Source organism: Malaclemys terrapin, chromosome 12 (genome assembly GCF_027887155.1).
Source record: "Malaclemys terrapin pileata isolate rMalTer1 chromosome 12, rMalTer1.hap1, whole genome shotgun sequence".
In the NCBI taxonomy this organism is placed as follows: domain Eukaryota; kingdom Metazoa; phylum Chordata; order Testudines; family Emydidae; genus Malaclemys; species Malaclemys terrapin.
Window position 1 is genome coordinate 33,705,931 of NC_071516.1, and position 27,049 is coordinate 33,732,979.

Genomic DNA, 27,049 nt, shown 5'->3' on the forward strand with positions numbered 1-27,049 from the left:
TGGTGGACTGGAGCATTGTGAGACACTGCTGGGAGCGACTGGAGGATCATGGGAAATTCTGTGCTTGGTGGACTCGAGCATCCTGAGACATTCCCTCCTGGGGATACTGGAGCATCATTGGACATTCTGTGCTGGGGGACTAGAGCATTGTGGGAAATTCTCTGCCTGACAGACTGGAGCATCATGAGGATTCAGCTCTTTGGGTTGGAGCTTTATACAAGTACTAAGGAGTATATAATATACAATATATTTACTGAGGGAGCTGGGTCGGCAGGAGTGGGGGCTGCGGCTGCCAGGGAAGCAGGAGCCTGTGGGGCCAGGCCTAGGAGCGAGAGGTGGACTGGAAGGCTGCTGCCTCAGGACCTGGCACTGAGGCCTCCCCATGACTGTGGGGACTGCTGGGGTGCCTGCATTTGGAGCCAGGAAGCCGGTCACCATATAGACTCCCAGCCATTTATATCCTGCATATTAATAAAGCCGTGCCGGCAGCTGTCTTTGTCTCTATTCCCGTGCTGCGGCCAGTCCCACTGCAGGACCCAGCTATGTGCCAGCATCTTCCACGCTTGGTTTGTCCAAGCGCCCAGCCTCCACTGAGAACGGGGCCTGGAGATATCCCAGCCCCCGAGCACAGGATGGAGCAGTGCAGGGCCTGTGACACCCCAGGAACGCCAGAGCCAGAGCCGCCCCATCCTCCATAAAAGACTGGAAGGGACCGTGAGAGGTTGTCTAGTCCAGTCTCCTGTGCTCCTGGCAGGACTAAGTATTATCTAGACCAGCCCTGACAGATGTTTATCTAGCCTGCTCTTAAATATCTCCAATGATAGAGATTCTACAACCTCCCTGGGCAATTTATTCCAGTGCTTAACCATCCTGACAGGAAGTTTTTCCTAATGTCCAACCTAAACCACCCTTGCTGCAATTTAAGCCCATTGCTGCTTGTCCTGTCCTCAGAGGTTAAGAAGAACCATTTTTCTCCCTCCTCCCTGTAACAGCCATTTATGTATTTGAAAACTGTTATGTCCCCTCGGTCTTCTGTTCTCCAGACTACACAAACCCAATGTTTTCAATCTTCCCTCATAGGTCATGTTTTCTAAATCTTTTATCATTTTTGTTGCTTTTCTCTGGATTTTCTCCAATTTGTCCACATCTTTCCTGAAATGTGGTGCCCAGAAAAGGACTCAGTACTCCAGGTAAGGCCTAATCAGCGCGAAGTAGAGCGGAAGAATGACTTCTCATGTCTTGCTTACAACACTCCTGCTAAAACATCCCAGAATGAGGTTTGCTTTTTCTGTCACAGTGTTACACTGTTGCCTCATATTTAGCTTGGGAGCCACTATGACCCCCAGATCCCTTTCCACAGTACTCCTTCCTAGGCAGTCATTTCTAGGGTTACCATATTTTGTGCCTCCAAATGGAGGACACTCCACGGGGCCTCGGCCCCGCCCCCAGCCCCGCCCATGCCCCCTCCCCAACTCCGCCCCCTCCCCAAAGTCTCCGCCCCCTCCCCTGCTTCCCGCGAATATTAAATTCGCGGGAAGCCTGAAGCTGGTAAGGGGGGGTGTGGGGGGAGCAGGCGCGGCCCAGGCTGGCCCCCCGGCGGCGCCAGCCTGGGTCGGCTCGGGCCCTGGGGTGCCAGCCCCGGCCGACCACCCCCAGCCCGCCCAGCACTGCCGGCCCCTGGCGGCCCAGCGCACCCCCCCCGCTATCCCGGACCGGCTCCCGGCCCCGCGCGACCCCGGACCGGCCCGCGGCCCCGCGCACCCCCGGCTCCCCGCCCAGCCCCGCGGCCCGGCGCACCCCCCCGCTACCCCGGACCGGCTCCCCGCCCGGCCCCGCGGCCCGGCGCACCCCCCCGCTACCCTGGACTGGCTCCCCGCCCGGCCCCGCAGCCCGGCGCACCCCCCCGCTACCCTGGACCGGCTCCCCGCCCGGCCCCGCGGCCAGGCGCACCCCCCGCTACCCCGGACCGGCTCGCGGCCCGGCGCACCCCCCCCCGCTACCCCGGCTCGTGGCCCCGCGCACCCCCCCGCTACCCCGGCCCGCGGCCCGGCGCACCGCCCGGCTCCCGGCCCGGCACCGCGCCCCCGGCTCCCCGCCCGGCCCCGCGCCTGGCCCGGCACCATGCCCCCGGCCCCGCGACCCCGGCCCGGCCCCGCACCGGCCCGGCCAAAGAGGCCCCGCCCGAGCCCTCCATCCCTCCCTCCCGATTTTCCCGGACATGCCCGGCTTTTGGGGATTTCCCCCCGGACGGGGATTTGAACCCCCAAAAGCCGGACATGTCCGGGAAAATCCGGACGTATGGTAACCCTAGTCATTTCCCATTTTGTATGTATGCAACTGATTGTTCCTTCCCCTGTGCTGGGGCTGTGACCCCACAGGAGAGACAGGCCCAGAGACCCCCAGTGCTGGGGCTGTGACCCCCCCATAGGAGAGAGAGGCCCAGAGACCCCCAGCCTCCACAGGAGAGACAGGCCCAAAAACCCTACACCCCATGGGAGAGAGAGGCCCAGAAACCCCCTGGCCCTGGGGCTGTGACCCCCACAGGAGAGACAGACATAGAGACCCCCATTCTCCATGCTGGGATTGTGCTCTCCATAAGTGAAACAGGCCCAGAGCCCCTCCAAACTCACCTGCACTGGGGCCATGACCCCACAGGAGAGACAGGCCTAGAGTCCCCTCTGACCACCTATGCTGTGCTGTGATCCCACGGGACAGATGGGTCCTACCCCTGCCCTGCAACCCTTCCCTGAATTCCTTCACCCACCCTGCACCCCGTCCCTGGGCTAATAGCCCCACCACATGCCCCATCTTTGGGCTCCTGCCCCATCCCTAAGTTCCTACCCCTCCACCCCTGTGCCCCATCCCTGAGCTCCTACCCCCTGCCCTGCATCCTGGCTCCTACCCCCACTTGCGCCCTGTCTTTCGGCTCCTCTGTCTCTCTCCCGGTCGCTGTCTCTTTAATGTTGTGATCAATAACCAGGACTCTACCAAATGTCACCGTCTAAACAAAGGGAAAAGAGGGGGGACTGGGAAAGGCCCTCGTCTCCCCCCATGCCTGGCAGCCCGGCCTGTGTGGGACACCCGCTCCCCCCCCCCCCCCCCCGGCCCTGCCACCATTTTGAGCTGGGCGGCGAGAGGGGGAGAAAACTCCCGGCGCTGCCTGTGCAGTGATGAAAAGCTTAAAAAATGCAAATTGCTGCATGCATGCCTGCTCCATACAATGAGGGGGGAGGCCGGCCGCTTGCCGCTCTGCTCTGCTCAGTCAGCCCCAGCCCAGCGCTGGCGCGGGGGGCTCCCCAGCTGTCGCCTCGCCCGGCCCGTGAGTAGCTGTGCCGCGCGGCCCACGCCAGCGCCCCCGCCGCCCCATGGCTGGGCGCCGGCCCTGGCTCCAACTTGGGAGCAGGTGCCGTGCAGGTGGGGGAGGGGGTGCCCGGTCAGGGGAAACTAAGTCAACTTTTGCCGTGGCTCTCCCGCTGGCCGGGGAGATGGCGGGGAAGAGGGGGTGCTGCTGGCCTGCGTGGCACAGTGGGCCTGCTCCCCGGGGCAGCCCTTTGTACTGCAGATGCGAGTCGGGGCCTATGGGGGAGGGGTCAGTTTCTCGGGGGCCGGGGGATAAAAGATGCTTGGAGGCTGAGGGGCCGGGGCGCACCTGGCCGGGGTGGGGGCGCAGGGGCCAGGCGAGCTGGAATGTGCTGTTTTGCATGAGCACAAGTGGCACAAAGGAGTCAGGCGGGCGCTGCTGCTGCTCTGGCTCCGGCTCCTTTTGTTCTCCCCGGCTGGGGGAAGGGGCCAGCAGGGACAATCCCGTACTTGTCTGGGCTCCCTGGCTTGGGCGGAGGGGGGGCACTTGCCCAACTTTGGGAGCTGCTGGCTGCAGGGCAAGGCAGGGAAGCGGTCCCCGGTGCGGCCTGGGGGAGCTGGGGGGCAGGGCAGCCGCTCTCCCAGCGGCAGGGGGGAGATGGACCTTAATCCTTTTTCTTTGGGCTCCTTTCATGGAGGCCCCAGAAGTTTGTGCAGACGGATGGGCGGGCAGGCGGGGGAGGGGATGTCTTGGGATAAAGCCCTTTCGCAGGGCCGGCTCCCTCCCCCGCCCCTCGCCGGGACAGGTGCACACTGGCGAGCAGACCGAGCTGGGAGCTGCTCCCCTCCTCTGCCCACGCTGGGCTGGCTGGCTGGGACCCGGGGGTTCCCTGAGGCCTGGCGCTCCCCTCTTCCCTGGGCCTCACTCTGGGGAGCTCCCCCTCCCCCGACTGTGCCAGCCCCGTCACAGGCAGCCGCGGCAGGGCCCCTTCCCCGGGACGGCAGCTCCCCCAGAGGGAAGGGGGGAAAGGCGCTGCTGCAGGGTGGTCTGCGGAGGGGAAGGGTGGAGGCAGGGGGTCAGCGAGGGCAAAGGCAAACACCCAAGAGGTCAGGGTTAGAGTTAACCCAGCCGCCTCCCAGGGGCTCCCGTGAGCCATAGAGATGAGTCAGTCCAGGGGACAAGAACTCGGCCATCTCCATGCAGGGCTCAGGATGCGGTGACGGGATAGTGACCTAAGCCTGGGGCCTACACCCTGCACATTCCCTGGGGCAGGGCCCTAGGGGGAGAGCATGAGTGTGAGGGTAGCCCCAGGCCAGGCACAGAGAGCATGGTGTGCGGAGCCTCCATTCTCGTGACTTTGCCCCTTGACTAACTTCCTTCTGGCAGGGCTCTGTGCAGGGAATGACAGCACAGTTAATATCTGGGATGGGGAATCACAGCAAATGTCACAAAGCTGATTTATAAATTCATGGGGCGGCCCCCTCTGGACACTGTGCAGTGCTGGGCACCCCGTCCCAGAGGCTAGTGCATATTAGCAGCACAGCGAGAATGATGAGGGGCTGGAAAAACTTTTATCTGGAGAGAGATGGGAACAAGGATTGCTAAAAGGCGGCAGGACCCGGGTCTAGAGAAGGGGGGAGCGGGCATCCATTCTGACAGCATAAGGACAAGGGCTGATTAATGAGATTAAAAGGGGGAATTGAAAACTGATCGAAAGAAATGCTTTTTCACACACAAGGAGTGACGAGCCGGTGGAACTCTCTGCCACAGGGTGTCGCTGAGATTGAGAGCTGCACCCGCTTGTAAAGATGCACAGGCAGCTTCTCTGGATACAGGCATGTCCAGGGTTATAACAGTTCATGCCAACAGGGAGATTATTCCTGCTTTGGGGCTTAAGGCATTAGCGAGCAGGATGAGATCTCCTGGGGGGGGTGGCAGGTTACCCCACACTGTTACCGCATGGGTCCTACCCCTGCCTCTGCAGCATCTGGTGCTGGTCACTGTGGGAGAGAACACCTGGGCTAGAGGGGACGCAGCGCTGCCCCAGCCGGCGATGCCTGTGTTCCCGGGGGCTCACGGCCAAGGTCGATAGGTCACTGGGATCCCAGTGGGGTCTGGGCATGTAAGGGCCAGCATGGACCAGAGCACTAGCTGGGGCGCTCTCCATGCAAAGTGGGGTTTGCCCTCCAGGCTGTGTGCATGGGAGCCCCTGGTCAGGGAGAGCACTGAGTACAGACAGTCACTAAATCCCTGCCCATCTCCACTGGGAATTCCCCCCCAACACACACACACAGGCTGGGGGGCTTCGTACCGCTGCCCCATCTGCAATGGGAGTCCCCCCACCCCCGGCACAGGCTGAGTGGGTGGGAAGGGCTACGGGCCGCTCCCCTTCACTAGGACACCCTTCGCCCCCACAGAAAACTGATATTTTTTCTTTTATTGGCAAAATACATTTGTATTTTTTCAACAGAGTCAGAATTTCCTGGGGAAACATCTCCCTCTTTTCTGACCAGCTTGAAGTGAAACGTGTGGGTGCTGTTTGCTCAGTGCCTTACTATTGCATTCAGTGGGAATCCCCACCAGCCTTTCAGGCCATCTTTTTGATCCTCCTCTCCTTGTGCCCTGGCTGTGCCTCCCACTGCCTGCCCACCATTGTCCCCAGTCCAGATCAGCACTGAAATGATTAATGTGGACAATGCAGCCACCAGTGGGCATGGCACTGAGTCTGCAATGAGCCCACGGGGGTCAGAGGAGTTCTCCCCTGGGAAATGTGGCTTCAGGCTCTCTGCAAAAACAGGCAGCCACCACAGCATCTGGGGGCACACTTCATGTCGGAGAGCTCTGTTTGCTTTGTGGGCAAGGGCTAGACCAGCCCAATGGCTTTAAATTCCAAGTGGGAACAACATGCAAATGCTTAATAAAGAGGGAATTGATGTTAGAGGAACTCACACAGTGGATTTTCCATCACTAATCAAAGATTGGGCATCTCCTTCTAGCAACTCCACTCTCAATCAGCCAGACATAATGCAGGACTCACTCAATTACCTGACTTAGACCAAAGCATGTCAGTCCTTAGAGACTAAACGGTTGTGTGCCAGAGGCAGAGAACGGGAGACGGCATCACACCAATGCTCGGCCCCTGCAATGGCAGGGAATTGAGGTGGTGGGACATGCCCAGATGCTCCCAGCAGGTGACCCATGCCCCATGCTGCAGAGGAAGGTGAGACACACCCTGCTCCCCAGGTCCCTGCCAATCTGAGGGGAAAATTCCTCCCCCATCCCAAATCTGACAATTGTTTTGACCCTGAGCAAGACCCACCAGCCAAGTATCTAAGGCAGAATTCTCTGGATCATCTCACAGCAGCCACATCCAGTATTTCCTTCCAGCTGTGAATGATCCCTGATGCTTCAGAGGAAGGTGCCCCCACCTTTGCTGCCTCAATCCATCTGGCCAGCTGTGTATGGGGGGGAAAACATTCTTCCTGACCCTGCAGGAGCATCAGCCCTGAAGCATGACATTGGATTATAGTCATTGTCATTAGAGTCATAGTCCCAGTGCAGAGCTGCAAGTGTTCTGAGCAGTGTGGCACTGACTCCCTGGTCCCCTGGTCTGTGGCCCTTTTCAGCCGGGGTCCCAGCAGGCCCAAGGAGTCAGAGACAAGGCTGAGAAACTTCCTTTCAGGTTTTGATCCCTTCAGGATACGCTCATACCCCCTGCCTGCTCCCCACGTGAGGTCCAGCTATGCTGGGCAAGGCCCAATGGCCATCCAGCATCGTTCCTAGTTTCAATGGATAGTCACTGGGCCAGGGAGAGCATCAGGGCTGCCCAGAGGGGGAGGGCAAGTGGGGCAATTTGCCCCAGGCCCCCACAAGAGTTTTTCAGGGCCCCTGGAGCGGGGTCCTTCACTTGCTCTGTGGGCCCCAGAAAACTCTCGCGGGGCCCGGGCTCCTGGAGCTTCTTCCGCTCTGGGTCTTCGGCGGCAGGGGGTCCTTTCGCTCCGGAACCCGCTACCGAAGTGCCCCGAAGACCTGCGGTGGGGGGTTCACCCAGCCCACAGCTGCACCAGCCCCTGGTACCACATGAAGACTGGGCAGATCTGGCTGGGCAGAGGGGTCTGGCTTTGGGCTGTGCAGGGGGCCCTGGGCTGGGTTGCACCAGGCTGGCTGTGCAAGGGATCTGGGCTGGGCCGGCTGGGCAGAGGGCTATGCCCTGGGCGGGGGTAGCTGTGCAGAGCACTCTGGGCCAGGCAAGCTGGCTGTGGAGGTGAGCATGGTTTTAGAGGTAGGGTTGCCAGGCGTCTGGTTTTTGCCTGGAATGCCCGGTCAAAAAGGGAACCTGGTGGCTCCAGTCGGCACTGCTGACCAGGCTGTTAAAAGTCCAGGTGGCAGCACAGTGGGGCCTGGGGCTAAGGTGGGCTCCCTGCCTGTCCTGGCTCTGCATGGCTCCCAGAAGCAGCCGCTAGATCCTTGCAGCCCCAGGCACATGGGTGGCCAGGGAGGCTCCGCGCACTGCCCCCGCCCCGAGTGCCAGCTCCGCAGCTCCCATTGGCTGGGAACCGATGGACGCTGTGGGGGCGGTGCCTGCAAACACAAGGGCAGCGCACGGAGCCTCTCTAGTCACCTAGGGGCTGCAGGGACTTGGCGGCCACTTCCTGGGAGCCATGGTAAGCACCACCAGGACCCTGAACCATCTCCCACACCCCATCCCCCTGCCCCAGCCCAGTGAAAGTGAGTAAGGGTGGGGGACAGTGAGTGATGGAGGGAGGAGGGATGGAGCAAGCAGGGGCGGGGCCTCGGAGAAGGGGTGGGGCAGGGGTGGGGTCTCGAGGAAGGGGGTGAGGAAGGGGTGTTCGGTTTTGTGCGATTGGAAAGTTGGCAACCCTACTTGGAGGGAGGGGGAGAATCCAATGTGATGCTGGTTTTGGGAGGGGTGAATTCCGGTGTGATGCTGGTGTGGGTGTAGGTGTGAAACTGACGTCTCATAGACTCTAAGGGCTCAGTGAACCATCATGTTCATCTAGTTCTGACCTCCTGCACATCAAAGGCCACAGAACCTCACCCACCCACTCCAGTAACAGACCCCCGACCTCTGGCTGAGTTACTGACATCTTCAAATGTTGGTTTAAAGACTTCAAGTTGCAGAGAATCCACCCTTTGCTCTAGTTCAAAACAGCAAGTGACCCGTGCCCCAAGCTGCAGAGGAAGGGGAAAATGCCCCAGAGTCTCTGTAAATCTGACCAAGGGGAAAATTCCTTCCTGGTGTCAGATATGGCGATCGGTTAGACCCTGAGCATGTGGGTGAGACCCACCAGCCAGACCCCTGGGAAAGAATTCTCTGTCGTAACTCAGAGCCCTCCCCACCTAGTGCCCAGTCACTGGCCGCTGGGGATATTGGGCCATATGCCATTGCAGGCAGTCCCATCATAACATCCCCTCCAGACACTTACCACGCTCAGACACTGCTCCCCTTGGGAGGCTGTTCCAGAGCTTCACTGCTCTGATGGTTAGAAACCTTTGCCTAATTTCAAGGCTAACTTTGTTGGTGGTCAGGAGAGCTGGGGGTGCTGTTGCACCCCCTGGCTTGAAGGAGTAATAACAACCGAAATACATGGTTTCTGCCTTCAGCACCCCCACTGAAAAAGTTTCTCCAGCACCCCTGCAAAGAGTTGGCTTTCTTTGCTGATCTATCCCTTGTAGGCTTTCTGCTTTCTCTCACTAGCCTGTTTGAGATGCTTGTTCATCCAGCTTGGCCTGCAACCCTCCCTTGCTTGGGATGCCGACTTTACATAGCTTTGACTTAAATTAATTCCAAACCTCCTCCACATTCAGATCCTTGAGTTCCTCAGGCCAGTCCACTTCCATAATAAGTCCCTTAATTTTGTAAAGTTTGCCCTTTGGAAATCAAGGACCCCAGTTGCAGACCTATTTTTGCTTATCCTTCTGTTTAGTTTAAACTGAATTAACTAATGCTCCCTCGAACAAAGGTTGTCCTCTACAACCAGTTCTTCCATGCGGTTCTTGCTTCTTACCAGCACTAGATCTAAAATGGCATCACTTCTTGTTGGTTCAGCGACTATTTGGTGAAGAAATCTGTCAGCTATCACACCAGGGACATCTGGGCCCTACTATTATTAGTAGCACTTGTCCTCCCTCCTACATCTGGGAAGTTAAAGTCTCCCATAATCACATAATTCCCAGTAGTATTTCTTTCATTAAAAACCTTAAAGAGGTCTCTATCCCTATCCAGAGCAGATCCTGGGGGTCTGTAGCACACCCCGAGCATTGCCCCAGGGGAGTCTCTGTTACCTTTCTTCCCCAAAGTGATTTTGACCCAAACAGATTCCCTTTTATCCATTCCATCACCTCTAATTTCTTTACAATCTACCTCATCATTAACATACAATGCTGCTCCACCACCTTTACCTTTATTTCTGTCTTTGAAGAGCACAGAGCCTTCAATACCCACGCTCCTGCCATAACCGCTCTACCACCATGTTTCTGTTATCCCTGTAATAGCTGGTTTCACTTCCTGCACCAGCCATTCTAGCTCCTCCGTTTTGTGACCCAGGCTCCTTGCATTGGTGTACAGACATCTTAGCTGTTTCTTCTTGGCTTGGCACAGATTCCTCGCCCATTAGGTACAGTCATTATACTACCAGCGTCACCTAAGACTGTTAGTGTCATTGGTACTGGCTCCATCTTTCCTCTTGTTGTTCATTCTCCTACCCTCTGCTGTTCCTGTCTCCATTGCTCTATCCTCTTTTACTTGATTTTCCATCTGCTCAGTGTTAGAATCAGGCATGGAGATTACATGAGCATTGCCCAACCATCTCCCCCAAGTTCCTAGTTTAAAGCTCTTTTAATGAGTTGTGCCAACCTCCAGCCCAAAAGTCTATTTCCCTCCCTACTCAGGTGGAGTCCATCCCATGAGAACAGGCCTCCCTCCGTGAATTGCCTCCCAGTGGTCAAACATCCCAAAGCCCTCCTTATAGCATCATAGCCTGAGCCATCTGCTGATGATCATAATCTTGTCTTGCCTTTGCTCTACTCCTCTAGGGACAGGCAGAATCCCATGGAAGATCCCCTGAGCCTCCATTCTTTAAGTGTCTTCCCCAGCCTGGTATACTCTCTCTTGAATCTAGCTGTATCATTTGTTCCCACGTGAAGGACAGTCAGTGGGTTCTTTCCTGCTCCCATCCAGGATCCTCTTCAGCCTCAGGTCCCCATCCCGTATCTTAGCTCCTGGCAGACAGGACCCCCTGCTGTTCTCCAGATCAGCTCTGGTGACAGGCCCGTCTGTTCTTCTTAGTAGGGAATCCCCAGTCACGGAGACTGCCTTTTCCTAGGGATGGTGCAATTCTCCACCCTCCCGCCGTCTCTTCTTTCTGGCTGTGTCTTCTTGTCTTCTGCTCTCACTTGCGGTCCTCAGCACGTCGTCCTCTCCTGTCCTCCTGGGGCTCCGAACTCTGGATCTCCATTGCCTCTTCCCCTCTTCTGGTAGAACTAGCCGCTCTTCTCTTCTTCCTCACCCTCCCACCTTCTGTCACTGCCTGCTGTGTCCCTTCCTTTTCCAGTTCAGCAAACCTCTACCTCAGCTCTACCTCTACTCTTCACTAGCCAGGTCTTTTCTTCTGCCTGGATCTCATGTTTCCACTGTGCACTTACGCAACGTGGCAGGCTAACCTCACAGCTCTCCAGTCCAGCCTGCATCTGCAAGTCTGGAGGTTTCCCTTCAGCCACTTCCCTCCATCAGCCACTCAAATCCCCTTTGAAATGCAACCAGACTTTCTAGCTGCATGTCCAGACCTTGGGTCGTCTCTTCGATCAGCTGTATCAGGCAGCACTTCATCCAAAGGCAGCACCTTTCCGGTTCCCTCTCCAGAATAACATACATCCTGCAGCTTCCACATCCAGCCACCTTCATCGTCTCTGCTGTTCCTTGGGTCACTTGTACTGCTGCCTCTGAAGGAGTCAGCACCTTCCCGCCTAAGCTCCTGTCACTGCCCCGAAGGAACAGGGGCTTGCCTCCCTTCTCCCACACACCTCCATTCAAACTCCCCTGTTTTCAGCTCTGGCTGCAGTGCCACTGCTCCGGAGTCCCCGTGCAATGCTGGCTTTGGGGTGAATCCCACATTGTGGGTGTCCAGTGTGAATCCCTGGGCCATGAATTCTGAGCTCTTCTGGTTTTTCTCTTGCAGCCCATGCCATTGTCTGTTGGGTTTGAAGATGCGCTCGGCCCCATCCCCTCGGCTGCCCTGAAAGAGCTGGACTGAAGCATGTGATCGCTGGCACCATGGAGGTGAGGGCTCTTCCATCCCGCTAGGATCCCATTTCCTAGCCTTGGGCCTGGAGGCAGTGGCTGGGGGAGAGGGAGGCCCCCTGGAAAGGAGAACTGATGAGGGTGTAAACACAGACAGTGGGATTCCCTCACCCCGGCCAGGCAGGGGATCGGAGTTGCTGAGTTTCATGGAGCCATAGGATCTGCGCTAGGCCCCAGCTTTCAACACTGTCCAGTCCTGGAGGAACCCGTCAGTGGGCCAGAGCCCTAAGGGGTCCAATGCTTCCTTCAGGGGAGGCCACGTGGCCTCAGTGCCTGAGCCTCGGGGCTCCAGCCGTCCTGCATCAGTCCCTGAGCTGTGCCCAGCGAGTCCAGCTGAGGGACTCCAGGTCAGAGGCATCCTCCAGGTCAAACGTGCTCAGCAAATATTTACAGTGGCACCAGGCAGCGTTTTTAAACCAGGCAACGGTTTATTGTCACCAGGCACACAGCATTGGAGGGCTCGGGATAGCACAGAGACAGAGGTTAAGACACAGTCCATCAGGTGAGAGCAGCCAACCACTTCCAGAGGCCCACACTTTGTCCCCTGCTGGTCACCTCTCGTCCTTTGTCTCCAGGCAGGGCCACGCTGAGTTCACAGCCCCACCTGCCCGCAGTGCTTGGGACTTCCTTTGTTTCTTTGGACCCTCTGTTGAGCTGGGTTGGTTTCAAGTAGTTCCTTAATGACCCTATTTGCTGCAGTCCAGAGAGCAAGGTGTCACCCACACCATGTGTCCTGCCCTGCCCCCTTTTCCCTCCACTGAATAGCAATGCAAACTACAGAGGGAAACTGAGGCACACATAGGCTTCATGAAAATATTACAGAAAATTCCCACTTCACCATATTGGACCCCTGGGTTAAAGGACCCATTCAGGGAGATTAGGGCATTGCTTTGCATCAGTCGTCACTGCGTGGAGATGCTACCAGGGTGGCAATGGAGAGGCCACCAGAGCAGTGTCATTCTGGGGGCCCCTCCAGACAGTGCAGCTGTGATGGTCTCACTTGGGGCAGCTTCCCCCTCTCACAGCGATAGGCTCAGGCTCTCTGCAGACTCAGGCACTGGTCACTTTAGGTCCAAAATCGCAACTTTTTCCCTGACCTGGGAAATCCATTTCCAGCCCATCTCTCACCCAATCTCCAACTATTGGGAGTTAGGAGAGGGCCTTTCCTGGGTGCCCTTTATTCCTCGCTTGTCTTCCACCTCCAGTGCTTCCCTCTTGTCCCCTGCAGGAGGTGGACTCCCGGTCGCCGTCCCCACACAAGGCAGTGGACTCCAGCCCCGCCAGCTGCGCAGCCCTGCCATCTCCCCCACTCCAGCAGGAGCCTCCGCCGTCCCCCCTGCCCGAGGAGCTGTCCCCTGGCGAGGGCGACAACTCGGCCTTCAACGGAGAGCTGGACCTGCAGCGCTACTTCAATGGGCCAGGGCCCGCGCTGGGGGCAGGCGGGGGGCGCAAAGCCCGGCCCTACCCCTGCGCCGTCTGTGGCAAGCGCTTCCGCTTCAACAGCATCCTAGCACTGCACACGCGGATTCATGCCAGCGAGACCCCCTTTACCTGCCCCTACTGTGGGCACCGCGCTGCCCAGCGCGGCCTCCTGCGGCTCCATCTCCGCTCCCACCGCCCCGAGGCCTGCGCCCGCCTCAGCCACCAGAGCCGCCTGCTGCTGGAGCTGGAGGAGCGGGCACTGCTGCGGCGGGGCCCGCCAGCCGCCAGTGAGGGAGAGGAAGAAGAGGAGGAAGAGGAGGAGGAGGAGCCCCCCCCGCTGCCTATCCCCCCACCAGCCCCGCCCCCTGCCCCCCCGTCACCCCCACCGCCGCTGCCTCCCCCCAGCTTCCGCTGCCCCTTCTGCAAAGGCAAGTTCCGGACGGTGGGTGAGCGGGAGCGACACCTGCGGATCCTGCACCAGCCCTACAAGTGTGGGCAGTGCCCCTTTGCCGCTGCCCAGGAGGTGGAGCTGCAGCGGCACAGCCGGGAGGCCCACGCCCCCCCGGCACCCCCAGCCCCTGCCGCGCCGCCCCCCGCCGAGTTCCGCTGCCAGGTGTGCGGCCAGGCCTTCACCCAGTCCTGGTTCCTCAAGGGGCACATGCGCAAACACAAGGACTCCTTTGACCACAAGTGCCAGGTCTGCGGGCGCTGCTTCAAGGAGCCCTGGTTCCTCAAGAACCACATGAAGGTGCATCTCACCAAGCTGGGGCTGAAGGGGGAGCGGGGTGCGGCCGTGCCGGCGGCCGGCGGGAAGCCCAAGGCGCCTCGGGGGCTGCTGCTGGGCTACGAGGCGCTGTACCCTGCCTTCCTGCCGCCCCCGGACAAGGCCGAGCAAGGCTCCTTCCTGGGCTACTTGGAGCTGCGCCCGCCGGGCGATGCCAGCTGCGCCGAGCGGCTCCAGGCCACGGCCCGCGCAGTGGAGAGCGGGCAGGAGGCGGTTGCCCAGCTGTGGGGCGAGCGCCGGCGGCACAATGGGAGTGAGGCGGCCAGGGAGGAGGGTGGCGCCGGCGTGGGACAGCACCGCTGCCCCGACTGCGCCCGGGCCTTCGCCACGTACCAGCAGATGGCCCTGCACAGCCGCAGCCACCGGCCCCAGGATGGTGACTGGGCCAGGGGCCGGGCCCTGGGGGCGCTGGCCTCACTCCATGCGGCAGCGGGACACGGGCTGCCCACAGATGGCGGGGGTGGCTCCAACACAGGCACCGGCTGGGGCACAGCCCTACCCAGCCCGGGGATACAGGGTGAGTATAGCTCCCCACCCCCACCACCCTCCTTCCCCACCTACATATCCCCAGCACCACGGCCCTGCCCAGCCCAGGGATACAGGGTGAATACAGCCCCCGCAGCGCCCCCCACCACAACACCCCCCCTTATCCCACCTATATACCCCTGGCACCATAGCCCTGCCCAGCCCAGGGATACAGGGTCACTACGGACCCCCCAGCTCCCACCCATATTCTGCGTCCCCCCCAGCCGCATGCATCCTGAGGCACCCCCCACCTCCTCATGTCCCCCCAGCCCCAGAGACCTGCATTCCCTGCCCCTCCCCCGAGCCCCCATCTCCTGGGCTCACGCTGTCCCTCCTGTCTGTGCAGAGGAAAAGGGGCTGCGCAGCGGGGCCCTGCGTCCGGATGGGAGCCGTGGCACGTCAGGCAAAGACTGTCCCTACTGCGGGAAAACCTTCCGCTCCTCCCACCATCTCAAGGTGCATCTGCGCGTCCACACAGGTGAGCTGGGTGCTGGGGGGCCTGCAGGACAGAGCCCTCCCCAGGCTCTCTACGGCCCCTCTGGCTGGAGGGGAGAGGCAGAGGGGAGCCCTTGCAGTGCAGGGCACCTCAGGAGCTGCACTCGGACTGGCAGCCCCACAGCACCAGCCTCCACCAACCGTGCTGCCGGTGGGACTGCCTGTGCTGGCAGCAGCAGTAGGCTATTACCTTCCCTGTGCCAAAGGGTTTCCTGAGACTCCCTAGGAGTGGGTTCCACCTTAGAGGTGGTTGCATCTGAGCAGGTCTCCAGATCACAAATCCAGTGTCACATGGAGTGGACTTAGGGTGGGGCAGTGGGCTGGGCTGGGCGGGGCAGGTGGTGCTGGAGGCTGCGGTAGAATAGGTATCCCTGGGTGGGTGTCTGCGTCCTGGCCCACGCCGCAGGCTGGGCTGGATGGTCCTGACGGGCTCGGCTGGCCAGAGTGCCTGGCATGAGCTGGCTGCGAGGGCGCGACTGATATTTTAGTTGCATCAAAGAAAGTGGGTTTTGTGTGAAAACAAACATTTCACCCTAACATGGACTTTGTTTTAGAATTTTCCAGGTTTGTTTAAAACCAAAAAATGGTGGGTTTCCAGTGTTCCTCACTTACTCCCCAAATTATTAGGGGCAAAACTGGAAAAAGGGGAGATGGGTGCGGAAGCTGTTTGGTAAAAAGTGCCATGCCGGAGTCCGAAATGGGGTCTGCTGGAAACGCCCCAAGGGAGCTAGGCTGACGTGCCTGGGTGTGTCTGTCTGTCTGCATCAGTGTCTGTGGCTGAGTCTCTGCATCCGTCTGTCCTGCTGGCACAGGGGAGTGAAGTGGTGTGATCTCTGCTGGCATGAGCCCAGAGGGTACATGAAGTTAAACCAGCAAAGCTATCATCTTACCAATAGTGCTTGGTTTGTGTGTGTGTGTGTGTGTGTAGTGTGCGTGTGTGTGTGTTAAGTGTGTGTGCATGTGAATATTGTGTGTAGTGTGTGCTGTGTGTAGTGTGTGTGTGTGTGTAGTATGCATGTGTGTAAGTGTGCATGTGGGTGGGTGGGTGTAGTGTGCATGTGGGTATGGGTGTTAAGTGTGCGTGGGTGTGTGGAATAAACTAGCCTGATACTTGGCCTGTCTATGTGTCCATCTGTGTCTCCATGTTTGTCTGTGTCCCTCTTTCTCCGCGTCTGTCTCTGTCTGGGGTCCCCAGCATGGGTCTGATGTCTCCCCTCTCCTCCGGCAGGCGAGCGCCCGTACAAGTGCCCACACTGTGACTACGCTGGCACCCAGTCTGGCTCTCTCAAGTACCACCTGCAGCGCCACCACCGTGAGCAGAAGAACAGCGCTGGCGCAGGCGCGGCCAGGGCCTTGGAGCCACGGGGCCGCACCACTCCCAGTGCCCCCGCCAAGCCGCCCGCCTTCCCGCCGGAGCTGCTGCTGCAGGCAGCCGAGAAGTACCGCGGGGCTTTCCTGCCGCAGGCCTGGGGCACGGCCAGCCATGAGCCCCCAGCCCGGCCATCCCGCCGCAAGCCGGCCTGCACTGGCCGAGCCCTGCGCAATGGCCGGGCCGACTTCGAGCCGCTGGACCTGTCGCTGCGGCCGGCGCTAGAGGGGGTGCCGCCTGGTGAGCTCACCCTGCACCGATGTCTCTTCTGCCCCTTTGCCACCTCCGCTTCTGAGCTCATGGCTCTGCACCTGCAGGTCCACCACAGCCGCAAGGCCCGGGGGCGCCGCCCTGTCACGGCCCCCCCCGCACGGCCCCATGCCTGCCTGGGGCAGGACGGGGAGCAGCCCCCACCACACCCCCAGGACGAGGGGCCTGGAGTTGGGGAGGAGCCCCCCACTGCCGTGGCCCACATGTCCCAACAGCCCCCCGGAGCCCCCATGGACACGGAGCCGAGTGAGAGGCAAGGGGAGCTGGAGCTGGCTTGAGGCAGCAGAGCAGCCAACTGGGGGCCCTGCTCTCCCCACGGGGCCTGGAGACCCCAGTGTCTGGGAGGGGCAGGGACATGACCCCCCAAGTCCTCCCACTAGTGGGGCAAGGCGGACGCAGGGGCCTGTAGTGTAGACATGAAACACTAACACTGGGCGGGAGAACTCGCTAGAAAGTAGACTCATAGGGACAGTGAGCCAGCAGGGGAGGGAAGCCACGAGGGGGCAGAGAGTTGGGGGACAGAGAGCCACTGATGGGGGATATGCCTGGTGAGGGCAGAGAACCATGGGGAGTGGACAGCCCCTGCTGCCCTGCACCCGCTCCAGCCCCACTGGCTGGCAGGGGGCTGTGGCTAGCAGGGCGCTCTGGCTGAGTCGGGGTACCCTGACTGGCAGGGTACCATGGTAGGGCACTCTGGGTGTAGTGGGGTGCTCTGGCTGGCCGGGGGCTGAGTCAGGGTGCCCTGGCTGGCAGGGGCCGGTGGCTGGCAGGGGGCTGTGGTGGGGTGCTCTGGCTAGCGGGGTGCTCTCCCCTGGGGTTGTGGTGGTAGTTTCCTAGTGTCTGTAGACGTCTCCGTTGTTGGTTCCAGTGTTGTCGTGCTAACAGAGGCCCTGGCGGAGGCTGTGGGTCAATGCGGCTCTGGGACACGGAGTGCTGCCCACGAAGCGGGCCGAGCAGGGGCAGCCGTGTCCTGGGGAGGGCCATGTCCATGGAAGGGTCCCAGGGTGGGTGAGTGTCCACACCCTGGCCTTGTCTCCATGGGGACTCATGCTGTAGCGTGGTCTCCGTGGTGATCGTTGTGTGGCCTCCCTCCTGTGGCCGCCGGTGCTCGGCGCTGTGGCCTCATCTCCATGGTGATCGGTGCCATGGCCTTGGCCCCGTGGCGATGGTTGCTGTGGCAGCTGGACGATCCGTAGAGTTCTCTATTTTTTTTATTCTTTTCTTGTAGAAAATTCGAAACTGGAAATAAAAAGAAAAATGAAGGAATGGACTTGCTCTCTGGCCCCCCCGGGAGGCTGGCATGTGTATTTGATGGGAAACTCCCCCACAGGCCCCAGTCTGGTGCAGAACAGCCCCCCAACCTGGGACCAGTCCCCCCTCGAGCTTCCTGGGGTCAGCTTCTCCCATGGGCTCTCCCAACCCTGGGGATGTAGGCCAGTCAGCTGACCCCCTGGCAACCAGGCTGGAGGGCTGGCTCCCCCCACATCCACAGCCCATCAGCTCTAAGCTGCACCCAACCCACCCATCCTGAGACTGTCCCCACCTCCCAGGGGTGTCCCCCTCCACACACACCCATCTACATCACCCACACTCGCCCCCAGCCACATCACCTCCCAGCCACGTCAGTCATCCACAGCCACCTCACTTTCCTCTCTACTCCCAGCCCCCAGCCATGTCACCCCCCAATACACTGCCAGCCATATCACACCCACACACGCCCAGAGCCATGTCACCTCCCTGCCACATCAGTTATCCACACACTCCCCAGCCCCGTCAGTCGTCCACACACACCCAGCCACATCACCCTCCCAGCCACGTGAGTCATCCACACAACCCAGCCATATCACCCTCCCAGCCACATCACTCCCCTCCCCACTCCCAGCCATGTCACCCCCCAACATACTGCCAGCCACATCACACCCACACATGCCCCCAGCCACGTCACCGTCCAGCCATGTCAGGCATCCACAGACACCCCAGCCATACCACCCTTCCAGCCACGTCAATTGTCCACCACATCAGTCACATCACTCCTCTCCCAGCCCCCAGCCACGTCACCCCAACACACTGCCAGCCACATCACATCCACACACACCCCCAGCCATGTCACTCTCCAGCCATGTCACCTCCCAATCATGTCAGTCATCCAAACACCCCCCAGCCACGTCACCTCCCAGCCACATCAGTCATACACACACACCCCAGCCATACCACCCTCCCAGCCACGTCAATTGTCCACCACACCAGTCACATCACTCCCCACCCCACTCCCAGCCCTGTCACCCCCCAACACACCGCCAGCCACATCATACCCACACACACACCCAGGCACATCACCCCTCAGCCATGTCACCCCCAACCACATCAGTCATTCAAACACCCCCCAGCCACGTAAGTATTCCACACACACTCCAGCCATGTGACCCTCCCAGCCACGTCAGTCATCCACACACACCTCTGCCATATCACCCTCCCAGACATGTCAGTCATCCACCACCCCAGCCACATCACTCCACTCCCAGCCCCCAGCCCCATCACCTGCCAACCACGTCACCCTCCCAGCCATGTCAGTCGTCCACCACCCCAGCCACATCATTCCACTCCCAGTCCCCAGCCCACTTCCTTGGGGCCCTCCTTGGCCCCCATTTCAGGTGTACCCTCGCCACGGGCACCTTGAATGGGGTCCCGCCCACCCCCATCAGGGTCAGGAAGGTGTTGGGTATCACCTGATCTGGAGCTACCACCTCGGGCCGGGCCAGTGTCACCTCAGCGCCCGTGTCCCAGTATCCATAGACTTTCCTCCCATCCACCTCCAGGGGAACAAGGCACTCGCTCAGCAGGGACAGCCCTGCGCCCACCCTGTAAACAGAGAACTTGGTGTCCAGAGCACCCAGCCCCCCAGAGAAGCTGGCCTGGGGCCCTTCTCTCTCTTGAGCAGTTGATAAGCTGCCAGCCCCCCTTGCCTGGGAAGCCTGCCCCTCGTCCGTCTGCGCCTCTACCAAGTTAACCCGGTGTGGGTTCGGTCTGCTCAGTCTGTCCTTGAGCTTGGGGCACTGGGTCCGAATGTGGCCTCTTTGGCCACAGTAATAGTAGCTCATGTCCTGTTGGTCCTCTTGAACCAGTCAGTTGTCCCTGATGCTGGGCATTCCCCTTGGGAGGGGATTCCCCATATTCCCCCTTTGGGAGGTCCCAGGGTGACACTCTGCATCGCGGCGGGCCTGTTCCTTTGGGACTTCTCCCTGCCTCCCCATGACCGGCTCTTCACAAACTCATTGGCCAGCCGCCCTGCGTGTTGCGGGTTCTCTGGCTTTTTGTCTCTCAACCACAGCCTCAGGTCGGATGGGCACCGCTCATACAGTTGCTCCAGTACCAGCAGTTTAACCAGGTCCTCCTTCGTCTGGGCCCCATCTGCCCACTTGCTGGCGTATCCCTCCATGAGGACGGCTAGTTGCAGATATGAGATCTCGGGGTTTATCCTGACTCCAGAACCTTTCCCGGTACATCTCAGCAGTCAGCCCAAACTCACATAGCAGGGCCTTTTTGAATAGTTCGTAGTCCCCTTTCTCTGCCCCTTCCAGTTGGCGGTACAATGCCACGGTTTTGGGGTCCAGTAAGGGGGTGAGAACCCGGAGTCTGTCTGCAGGATCGACCTGGTGCAGCTCGCAGGCCGTCTCAAAGGCATCCAGGAAGTCATCCATGTCCTCCCACTCCTTATGCTGGGCCAGGATGCACTTATCAAAGCTCCATGCAGTCCTGGGTCCCCCCTCACTCACCATAGCCGGGGGCTTGCTGCCCCTCAGCCTCGCCAGCTCCAGTTCATGCTGCCTCTGTTCTCTTCATGCTGCCTCTGTTTCTCTTTCTCCTCCAGTTCATGCTGTCTCTGTTTTTCACGATCTGCCAGCTCTCTCAGTTTTAGCTCTTTCTCCCATTCCAGCCGCTTCCACTCCATGGATGCCGAGCATCGCCGGGAGGATCCCCTGCTGGCCGGGTGAGTCATGGTGCCCTGGTATTTGCTGGGCTTCTCCCCACCCTTCCCCTAGGCATAGGAAAGAGGGGTCTCGGAAAGCCCTCAGCAGCTGGCTGACCACTCCCAGCTGGGACAGACACTGGTGCCTGCACTGCATCTGCCAGGCTGCTTCCCTCAGAGACAGGAATCAGTTCATTCCAGCGATCTCCCTCCTCCAGCTGGGCAATGAGCTGTTCTTTGGTGAGCCTCCCACTGCGCAGCCCCCTCTGCTTGCACAGCTCCACCAGGTCACTCTTAAGCCGCTTGGCATACATCTTCCTGTTGGCCACTCACAGGCCTGGGTGCTCACTGCTCCCCACAGTTTCCAGGGAGACCCCTAGTATGCCAGCCCTTCTCAAGGTCACCACCTCTCTGACAGGGTCGAACTGCAGACTCCTCCACCCCTGGGACCACTCGCTGCGATCCCCCGGGGGACCCTGTTACTGCAAAAGTCCTTCTCGCTGGTCACACACTTCCAGGGGTGAATCGCCCCCTGAAACTGTCCCTCATTGGCTCTTCAGCACGTCTGGTCCCTGTCAATCACCCTTCGTTTTATTGCTCCCCAGTCACTTACTGCAGGAGGCGCCATTCATGGGGTGCAGTAGATCCCACCTCTGCCACCAGTTGTCACAGAGTGTGGGGGAGTCAGGGCCCTGCACCCCTCTTCCTGAGATTCACCATGACTCTCAGCCAGCCAGTAAAACAGAAGGTTTATTAGATGACAGGAACACAGTCCCAAGCAGAGCGTGTAGGTACAACCAGAACCCCTCAATCAAGTCCTTCTGGGGGATTTAGGGAGCTTAGACCCCAGCTTGGGGTTCCCTGCGTTGCCCCATCTAACCCAAACTGAAACTAAAAACTCCTCCAGCAGCTTTCTCCCCACTCGCCTCTGCTTCTCCTCTCCTTTGTTCAGTCTCCCGGGCAGAAGGTGTCACTTCTCCCAACCCCACTCCTGGCTCAGGTTACAGCTCAGGTAGCTTCCTTCCCCCCCAATGTAACTCCCCAGCAACATTCCCAGGTCAAATCCGCCCCACTCCCTGCTCCGTCACCTGCCAACCACATCACCCTCCCAGTCACGTCAGTGGTCCACCACCCCAGCCACATCACTCCAGTCCCAGCCCCCAGCCCCTTCACCTTCCAACCATGTCACCCTCCTAGCCATGTCAGTCATCCACACACTCCCAGCCACATCAACCCCCTCCCCACTCCCAGGGGTGTCACCCACCACACACCCTCAACCATGTCGATGTGACGAACTGGGACTGTTCTTGCTGGGGTGTGTGAATGCTGACAGGGGAGTGTGACTAGGATGGTCTGCATCGGGGGATGGGAGTCTGCCCAAGGGAACATACCTGAGCTTGTAACATGAGAACCCAGAGGGGTTGGAGGCCAGGTGACTCCGGGGCCCGGGAAACTGAACAAAGGCTGTGGGAGGGGTGGCTGAAGAGAGAGTGCTGGAAGCAGGCTGGAGAGATGGCTGGGAGGCAGAGATGGCTCTGACCCCCCAAAGGGGGGTGGGCTGAGATGCCCTGGGACCCCAAGCTGGACCTAACTGAGGGGGGCCCTGTTGTCTGTGCCTGCAAGACCTGTCTTGGACTGTGTTCCTGTCATCCAAATAAACCTTCTGCTTTACTGGCTGGCTGAGAGTCATGGTGAATCGCAGGAAGCCGGGGGTGCAGGGCCCTGAGTCCCCCAATACTCCGCGACAACTGGTGGCAGCGGCGGGATCTACTGCACCCCGTGGACGGCGCTTCCTGCAGTAAGTGACTGGGGAGCAGTAAAACGAAGGGGGATTGACGGGGACCAGGCGTGCTGAAGAGTGAGAGAGAGACGGTTATTACCCCGGGGAGTGTGTGACCAGCGAGAAGGACTTTTGCAGTAACAGGGTCCCCCGGGGGGATCGCAGCGAGTGGTCCCAGGGGCGGAGGAGTCTGCAGCTCGACCCTGGCAGAGAGGCGGTGACCTCGAGAAGGGCTGGCACACTAGGGGGCCCCCTGGGAACTGTGGGGAGCTGTGAGCACACAGGCCGGTGAGTGGCCAGCAGGAAGATGTATGCCAAGCGGCTTAAGAGCGACCTGGTGGAGCTGTGCAAGCAGAGGCGGCTGCGCATTGGGAGGCTCACCAAAGAACAGCTCATTGCCCAGCTAGAGGCGGAAGATCGCGCGAATGAACTGATCCCTGTGTCTCAGGGAAGCAGCCTGGCAAATGCAGCGCAGGCACCAGTGTCTGTCCCAGCTGGGAGTGGTCAGCCGGCTGCTGAGGGCTTCCCGAGACCCCTCCTTCCTATGCCTAGGGGAAGGGTGGGGAGGAGCCCAGCAAATACCGAAGGCGCCGTGGCCCCCCCGGCCAGCAGGGGACCCTCCCGGCGAAGCTCGCCGGCCAGCAGAGGATCCTCCCGGCGACGTTCGGCATCCGTGGAGCGGAATTGGCTGGAATGGGAGAAAGAGCTAAAACTGAGAGAGCTGGAGGATCGTGAACAACAGCGTCAGCATGAACGGGAGGAGAAAGAGAGACAGAGACAGGAGAATGAGAGACAGCGTCAGCATGACCTGGAACTGGCGAGATTGAAGGGCAGCGAACCCCCGGCTGCGGTGAGTGAGGGGGGACCCAGGACTGCACGGAGCTTTGATAAGTGCATCATGGCCCCATACAAGGAGGGGGAGGACATGGATGACTTCCTGGAGGCCTTTGAGACGGCCTGCGAGCTTCACCGGGTTGATCCCGCGGACAGACTCCGGGTCCTTACCCCCTTACTGGACCCCAAAGCCGTGGCATTGTACCGCCAACTGGAAGAGGCAGAGAAAGGGGACTACGGACTATTCAAAAAGGGCCTGCTACGTGAGTTTGGGCTGACTCCTGAGATGTACCGGGAAAGGTTCCGGAGTCAGGATAAAACCCCTGAGATCTCATATCTGCAACTAGCCGTCCGCATGGTAGGATACGCCAGCAAGTGGGCTGATGGGGCCCAGACAAAGGAGGACCTGGTCAAACTGCTGGTACTAGAGCAACTGTATGAGCGGTGCCCATCCGACCTGAGGCTGTGGTTGGTGGACAGAAAGCCAGAGAACCCGCGACATGCAGGCCGGCTGGCCGATGAGTTTGTAAAGAGCCGGTCAGGAGATAGAAGGGAGGAGTCCCAAAGGAACAGTCCCACCACAACGCAGAGAGAGAGTCACCATGGGACATCCCCGTGGGAAAATACAGAAAAACCCCATCAGAAGGGAACATCCGGCGTCAGGACCATCCGACCCACCCGGGGGGACCCATGGGACATGGGCTGCTACCACTGTGGCCAAAAAGGCCACATACGGGCCCAGTGCCCCAGGCTCAGGGACAGACTGAGCAGACCGAACCCGCACAGGGTTAACTTGGTAGAGGCCCAGACGGACGAGGGGCAGGCTTCTCACGCAAGAGGGGCTGGCAGCTTATCAACTGCTCAAGAGAGAGAAGGGCCCCAGGCCAGCTCCTCTAGGGGGCTGGATGCCCCAGACTCAGGGTTTTTGGTTTATACGGTGGGCGCGGGGCTGTCCCTCCGGAGAGAGTACCTTGTTCCCCTGGAGGTGGATGGGAGGAAGGTCGATGGATACTGGGATACGGGCGCAGAGGTGACGCTAGCCCGGCCCGAGGTGGTGGCCCCAGATCAGGTGGTGCCCAACACCTACCTGACCCTGACGGGGGTGGGCGGAACACCAGTCAAAGTGCCCGTGGCAAGGGTACACCTGAAGTGGGGGGCCAAGGAGGGCCCCAAGGATGTGGGGGTACACCCGTATTTGCCCACTGAGGTATTGATGGGGGGGGACCTGGAGAACTGGCCAAGCAGCCCCCAAAGGGCACTGGTTGTGACCTGCAGTCAGAGCCGGCGAGGGGCACTGCGCCCTGGCCTTGGGGGGGGTGCCTTGCCTGAGGCGCAGGACCCTAACCTGGTGGGGAGGGAACGCCCAGGGACACGGCTCAGGGAGGCTGCAGCTTCAGACCCAGCGGGCGAGAAAGAGCAGGTGGCCATCTCTGTCCCAGCTGCTGAGTTCCAGGCCGAGTTGCAGAGAGATCCCTCCTTGCGGAAGATAAGGGACCTGGCCGACCTCAATGCGGTACAGACCATGGGACGAGGTGGCCAGAAAGGGTTCCTGTGGGAGAAGGGGTTCCTGTACCGAGAATGGGCTCCCCCAGGGGAAATGGAGTCAGGGGGGATCAGGAGGCAGCTGGTGGTACCCCAGAAGTATCGCCGCCAGCTGCTGTGCCGGGCCCATGACATTCCCCTCTCAGGGCACCAGGGAACCTGGCGTACCCAGCAGAGGCTGCTACGGAGCTTTTACTGGCCTGGGGTCTTTGTTACTGTCCGACAGTACTGCAGATCCTGTGACCCCTGTCAGAGGGGGAGGAAGGCCTGGGACAAGGGGAAAACAGCTTTAGGACCCTTGCCCAGCATAAAGGATCCCTTCCGGAGGGTGGCCAAGGTTAAAAGGGCGGCTCTAAACCAAGGGAGCCCAAAGCACAGACCTCCAGACTGGAGCGCTGGGAGAAGACCACAGCCCAGTTGGAACCCCAGAGGTATGGGGGTGGGAAAAGGGCACAGGCCGCATAAACCTTCCCACATGCGAACTGCGAGTGCCATCAAGCACCCCCGACCTAAGGGGGGGCGTGAAACTGGAGGGGCCTGGTGTAATTCCCACCAAGGAATGGGAGGGATGCGGGGGCATCCATGGGAACGGGGGTAGGTTCGAACTTCCCCAGGTCACTGGCTAAAGTGACCCTGCTCAGTTCGGTCTCGAAGGGGGGAGAGATGTGACGAACTGGGACTGTTCTTGCTGGGGTGTGTGAATGCTGACAGGGGAGTGTGACTAGGATGGTCTGCATCGGGGGATGGGAGTCTGCCCAAGGGAACATACCTGAGCTTGTAACATGAGAACCCAGAGGGGTTGGAGGCCAGGTGACTCCGGGGCCCGGGAAACTGAACAAAGGCTGTGGGAGGGGTGGCTGAAGAGAGAGTGCTGGAAGCAGGCTGGAGAGATGGCTGGGAGGCAGAGATGGCTCTGACCCCCCAAAGGGGGGTGGGCTGGGATGCCCTGGGACCCCAAGCTGGACCTAACTGAGGGGGGCCCTGTTGTCTGTGCCTGCAAGACCTGTCTTGGACTGTGTTCCTGTCATCCAAATAAACCTTCTGCTTTACTGGCTGGCTGAGAGTCATGGTGAATCGCAGGAAGCCGGGGGTGCAGGGCCCTGAGTCCCCCAATACTCCGCGACAGTCTCCCAGCCACATAATCTCTCCAACACACCGCCAGCCACATCACCCCTCCAGCCACATAACTCCCAAGATCCCCTAGCCACGTTACACCCCCCAGCCACATTACCCCCACCAAAACTCCCCAGCTGCATCAGCTCCTCTCAGCCCCAGGGGTGTCACCTCCCCCCACACAGAACCAGACACTGAGCCCCCCAGGTGCTTCATCCCACAGTCCCAGACACATCACCCTGCATACCCCTTCAGCCCTTCATTGAACTCCCCAGCAGCTGCTGACTCTGCCTGGGAGCCTGGTCCTGGGAGCCAATGCCCCAGCCACCTGGGCAGCTCCCCAATCCCCACCAGTTGACCTTGCCTCAGGGACCCCAGCTAGGGTGACCAGATGTCCCGATTTTATAGGGATAGTCCCTATATTCAGGGCTTTGTCTTATATAGGCACCTATTACCCCCCCACCCCTTGTCCTGATTTTTCACGCTTGCTATCTGGTTCCCCCTAACCCCAGCTCTGCCCTGCCCCAGTGCATTCTGGGAAAAAGCCCAGCTAGGCCAGGGCAGAGCATGGGGTAGAATGGAGAGGGCGCACTGGGCAAATCTCCCTGGGGCTGGAGAGAGGATGGGTAAGTCTTCTCCAGTCCCCAGCACATGATGCTCTGGTACAGCACTGCTTCTGATCTGTGGGGCAGGAGGGGGGACCTGGACTGGATGGGCCTGTGGATTTGATCTGGGGTGGGGGGCAAGGGAGGGATACTGTGCTGGACGAGCCTTGAGGGAGGCAGCTCTGCTCTGGTAGGACCCACCCTCCTCCTATGGATTCGCAGACAGCGCTGCAGCTGGATTCCTGCCCCAGCGCCTCTGGGCAAGAGCAGTCACCCCCTTGGGAAATGCTACTGCCTCCAGCCCCAACCCTCGGAGCTGGAGCAGGAGTTGATGCTTCCCAGATGTCTCTTGGGAAATCGAGCCCATCCCACCAGCACCCAGCCTGCCCCTGCCCCACAGCCCCTGTGATGCTTCAGGTGCATCATGGGCCATCCTCTCCTACCCCGCACTGTGGCTCTGCGGTCCCTGCCCCAGCTGCTCACTGACTGCACAGCTGCTACACGAGGCAGTGGGGAGCCCCCTGCCTCCAGGCATGGCCCCACACTACAGGCTCCATGTGTGGCTCTGGGATGGGACAGGCTGTAGGGAAGTGACATAGCCCTGAGCTGAGATGCTGCAAAGGGGCCATTTAGGGTGACCAGATGTCCTGATTTTATAGGGACAGTCCCGATTTGTGGGTCTTTTTCTTATATAGGCTCCTATTATCCCCTCACCCCCATCC

The 27,049-nt window shown here is 59.9% G+C and overlaps 1 protein-coding gene across 2 annotated transcripts; it reads left to right on the forward strand.

The window, feature by feature from the left end:
- Positions 1-31: 31 nt before the first annotated feature.
- ZNF219 (zinc finger protein 219) lies at positions 32-17,748 on the forward strand. 2 transcript variants are annotated; one of them, XM_054045664.1, is made up of 5 exons: positions 32-1,190; positions 11,500-11,600; positions 12,850-14,344; positions 14,699-14,830; positions 16,076-17,748. In XM_054045664.1, the coding sequence occupies exons 2-5, from the start codon at positions 11,595-11,597 to the stop codon at positions 16,762-16,764; spliced, it is 2,322 nt and encodes a 773-aa protein (XP_053901639.1). In that variant the 5' UTR covers positions 32-1,190; positions 11,500-11,594; the 3' UTR covers positions 16,765-17,748. The 2 variants fall into 2 exon arrangements, with proteins under 2 accessions (XP_053901639.1, XP_053901638.1); XM_054045663.1 differs by lacking the exon at positions 32-1,190 and adding an exon at positions 3,149-3,319.
- Positions 17,749-27,049: the final 9,301 nt, after the last annotated feature.

Bases quoted from the DNA above. Each gene is read 5' to 3' on its own strand.
- ZNF219 (XM_054045664.1), top strand. The intron at 14,345-14,698 runs GTGAGTATAGCT...CTGTCTGTGCAG, and splicing joins ACCCAGCCCGGGGATACAGG to AGGAAAAGGGGCTGCGCAGC. The intron at 14,831-16,075 runs GTGAGCTGGGTG...CTCCTCCGGCAG, and splicing joins GCATCTGCGCGTCCACACAG to GCGAGCGCCCGTACAAGTGC.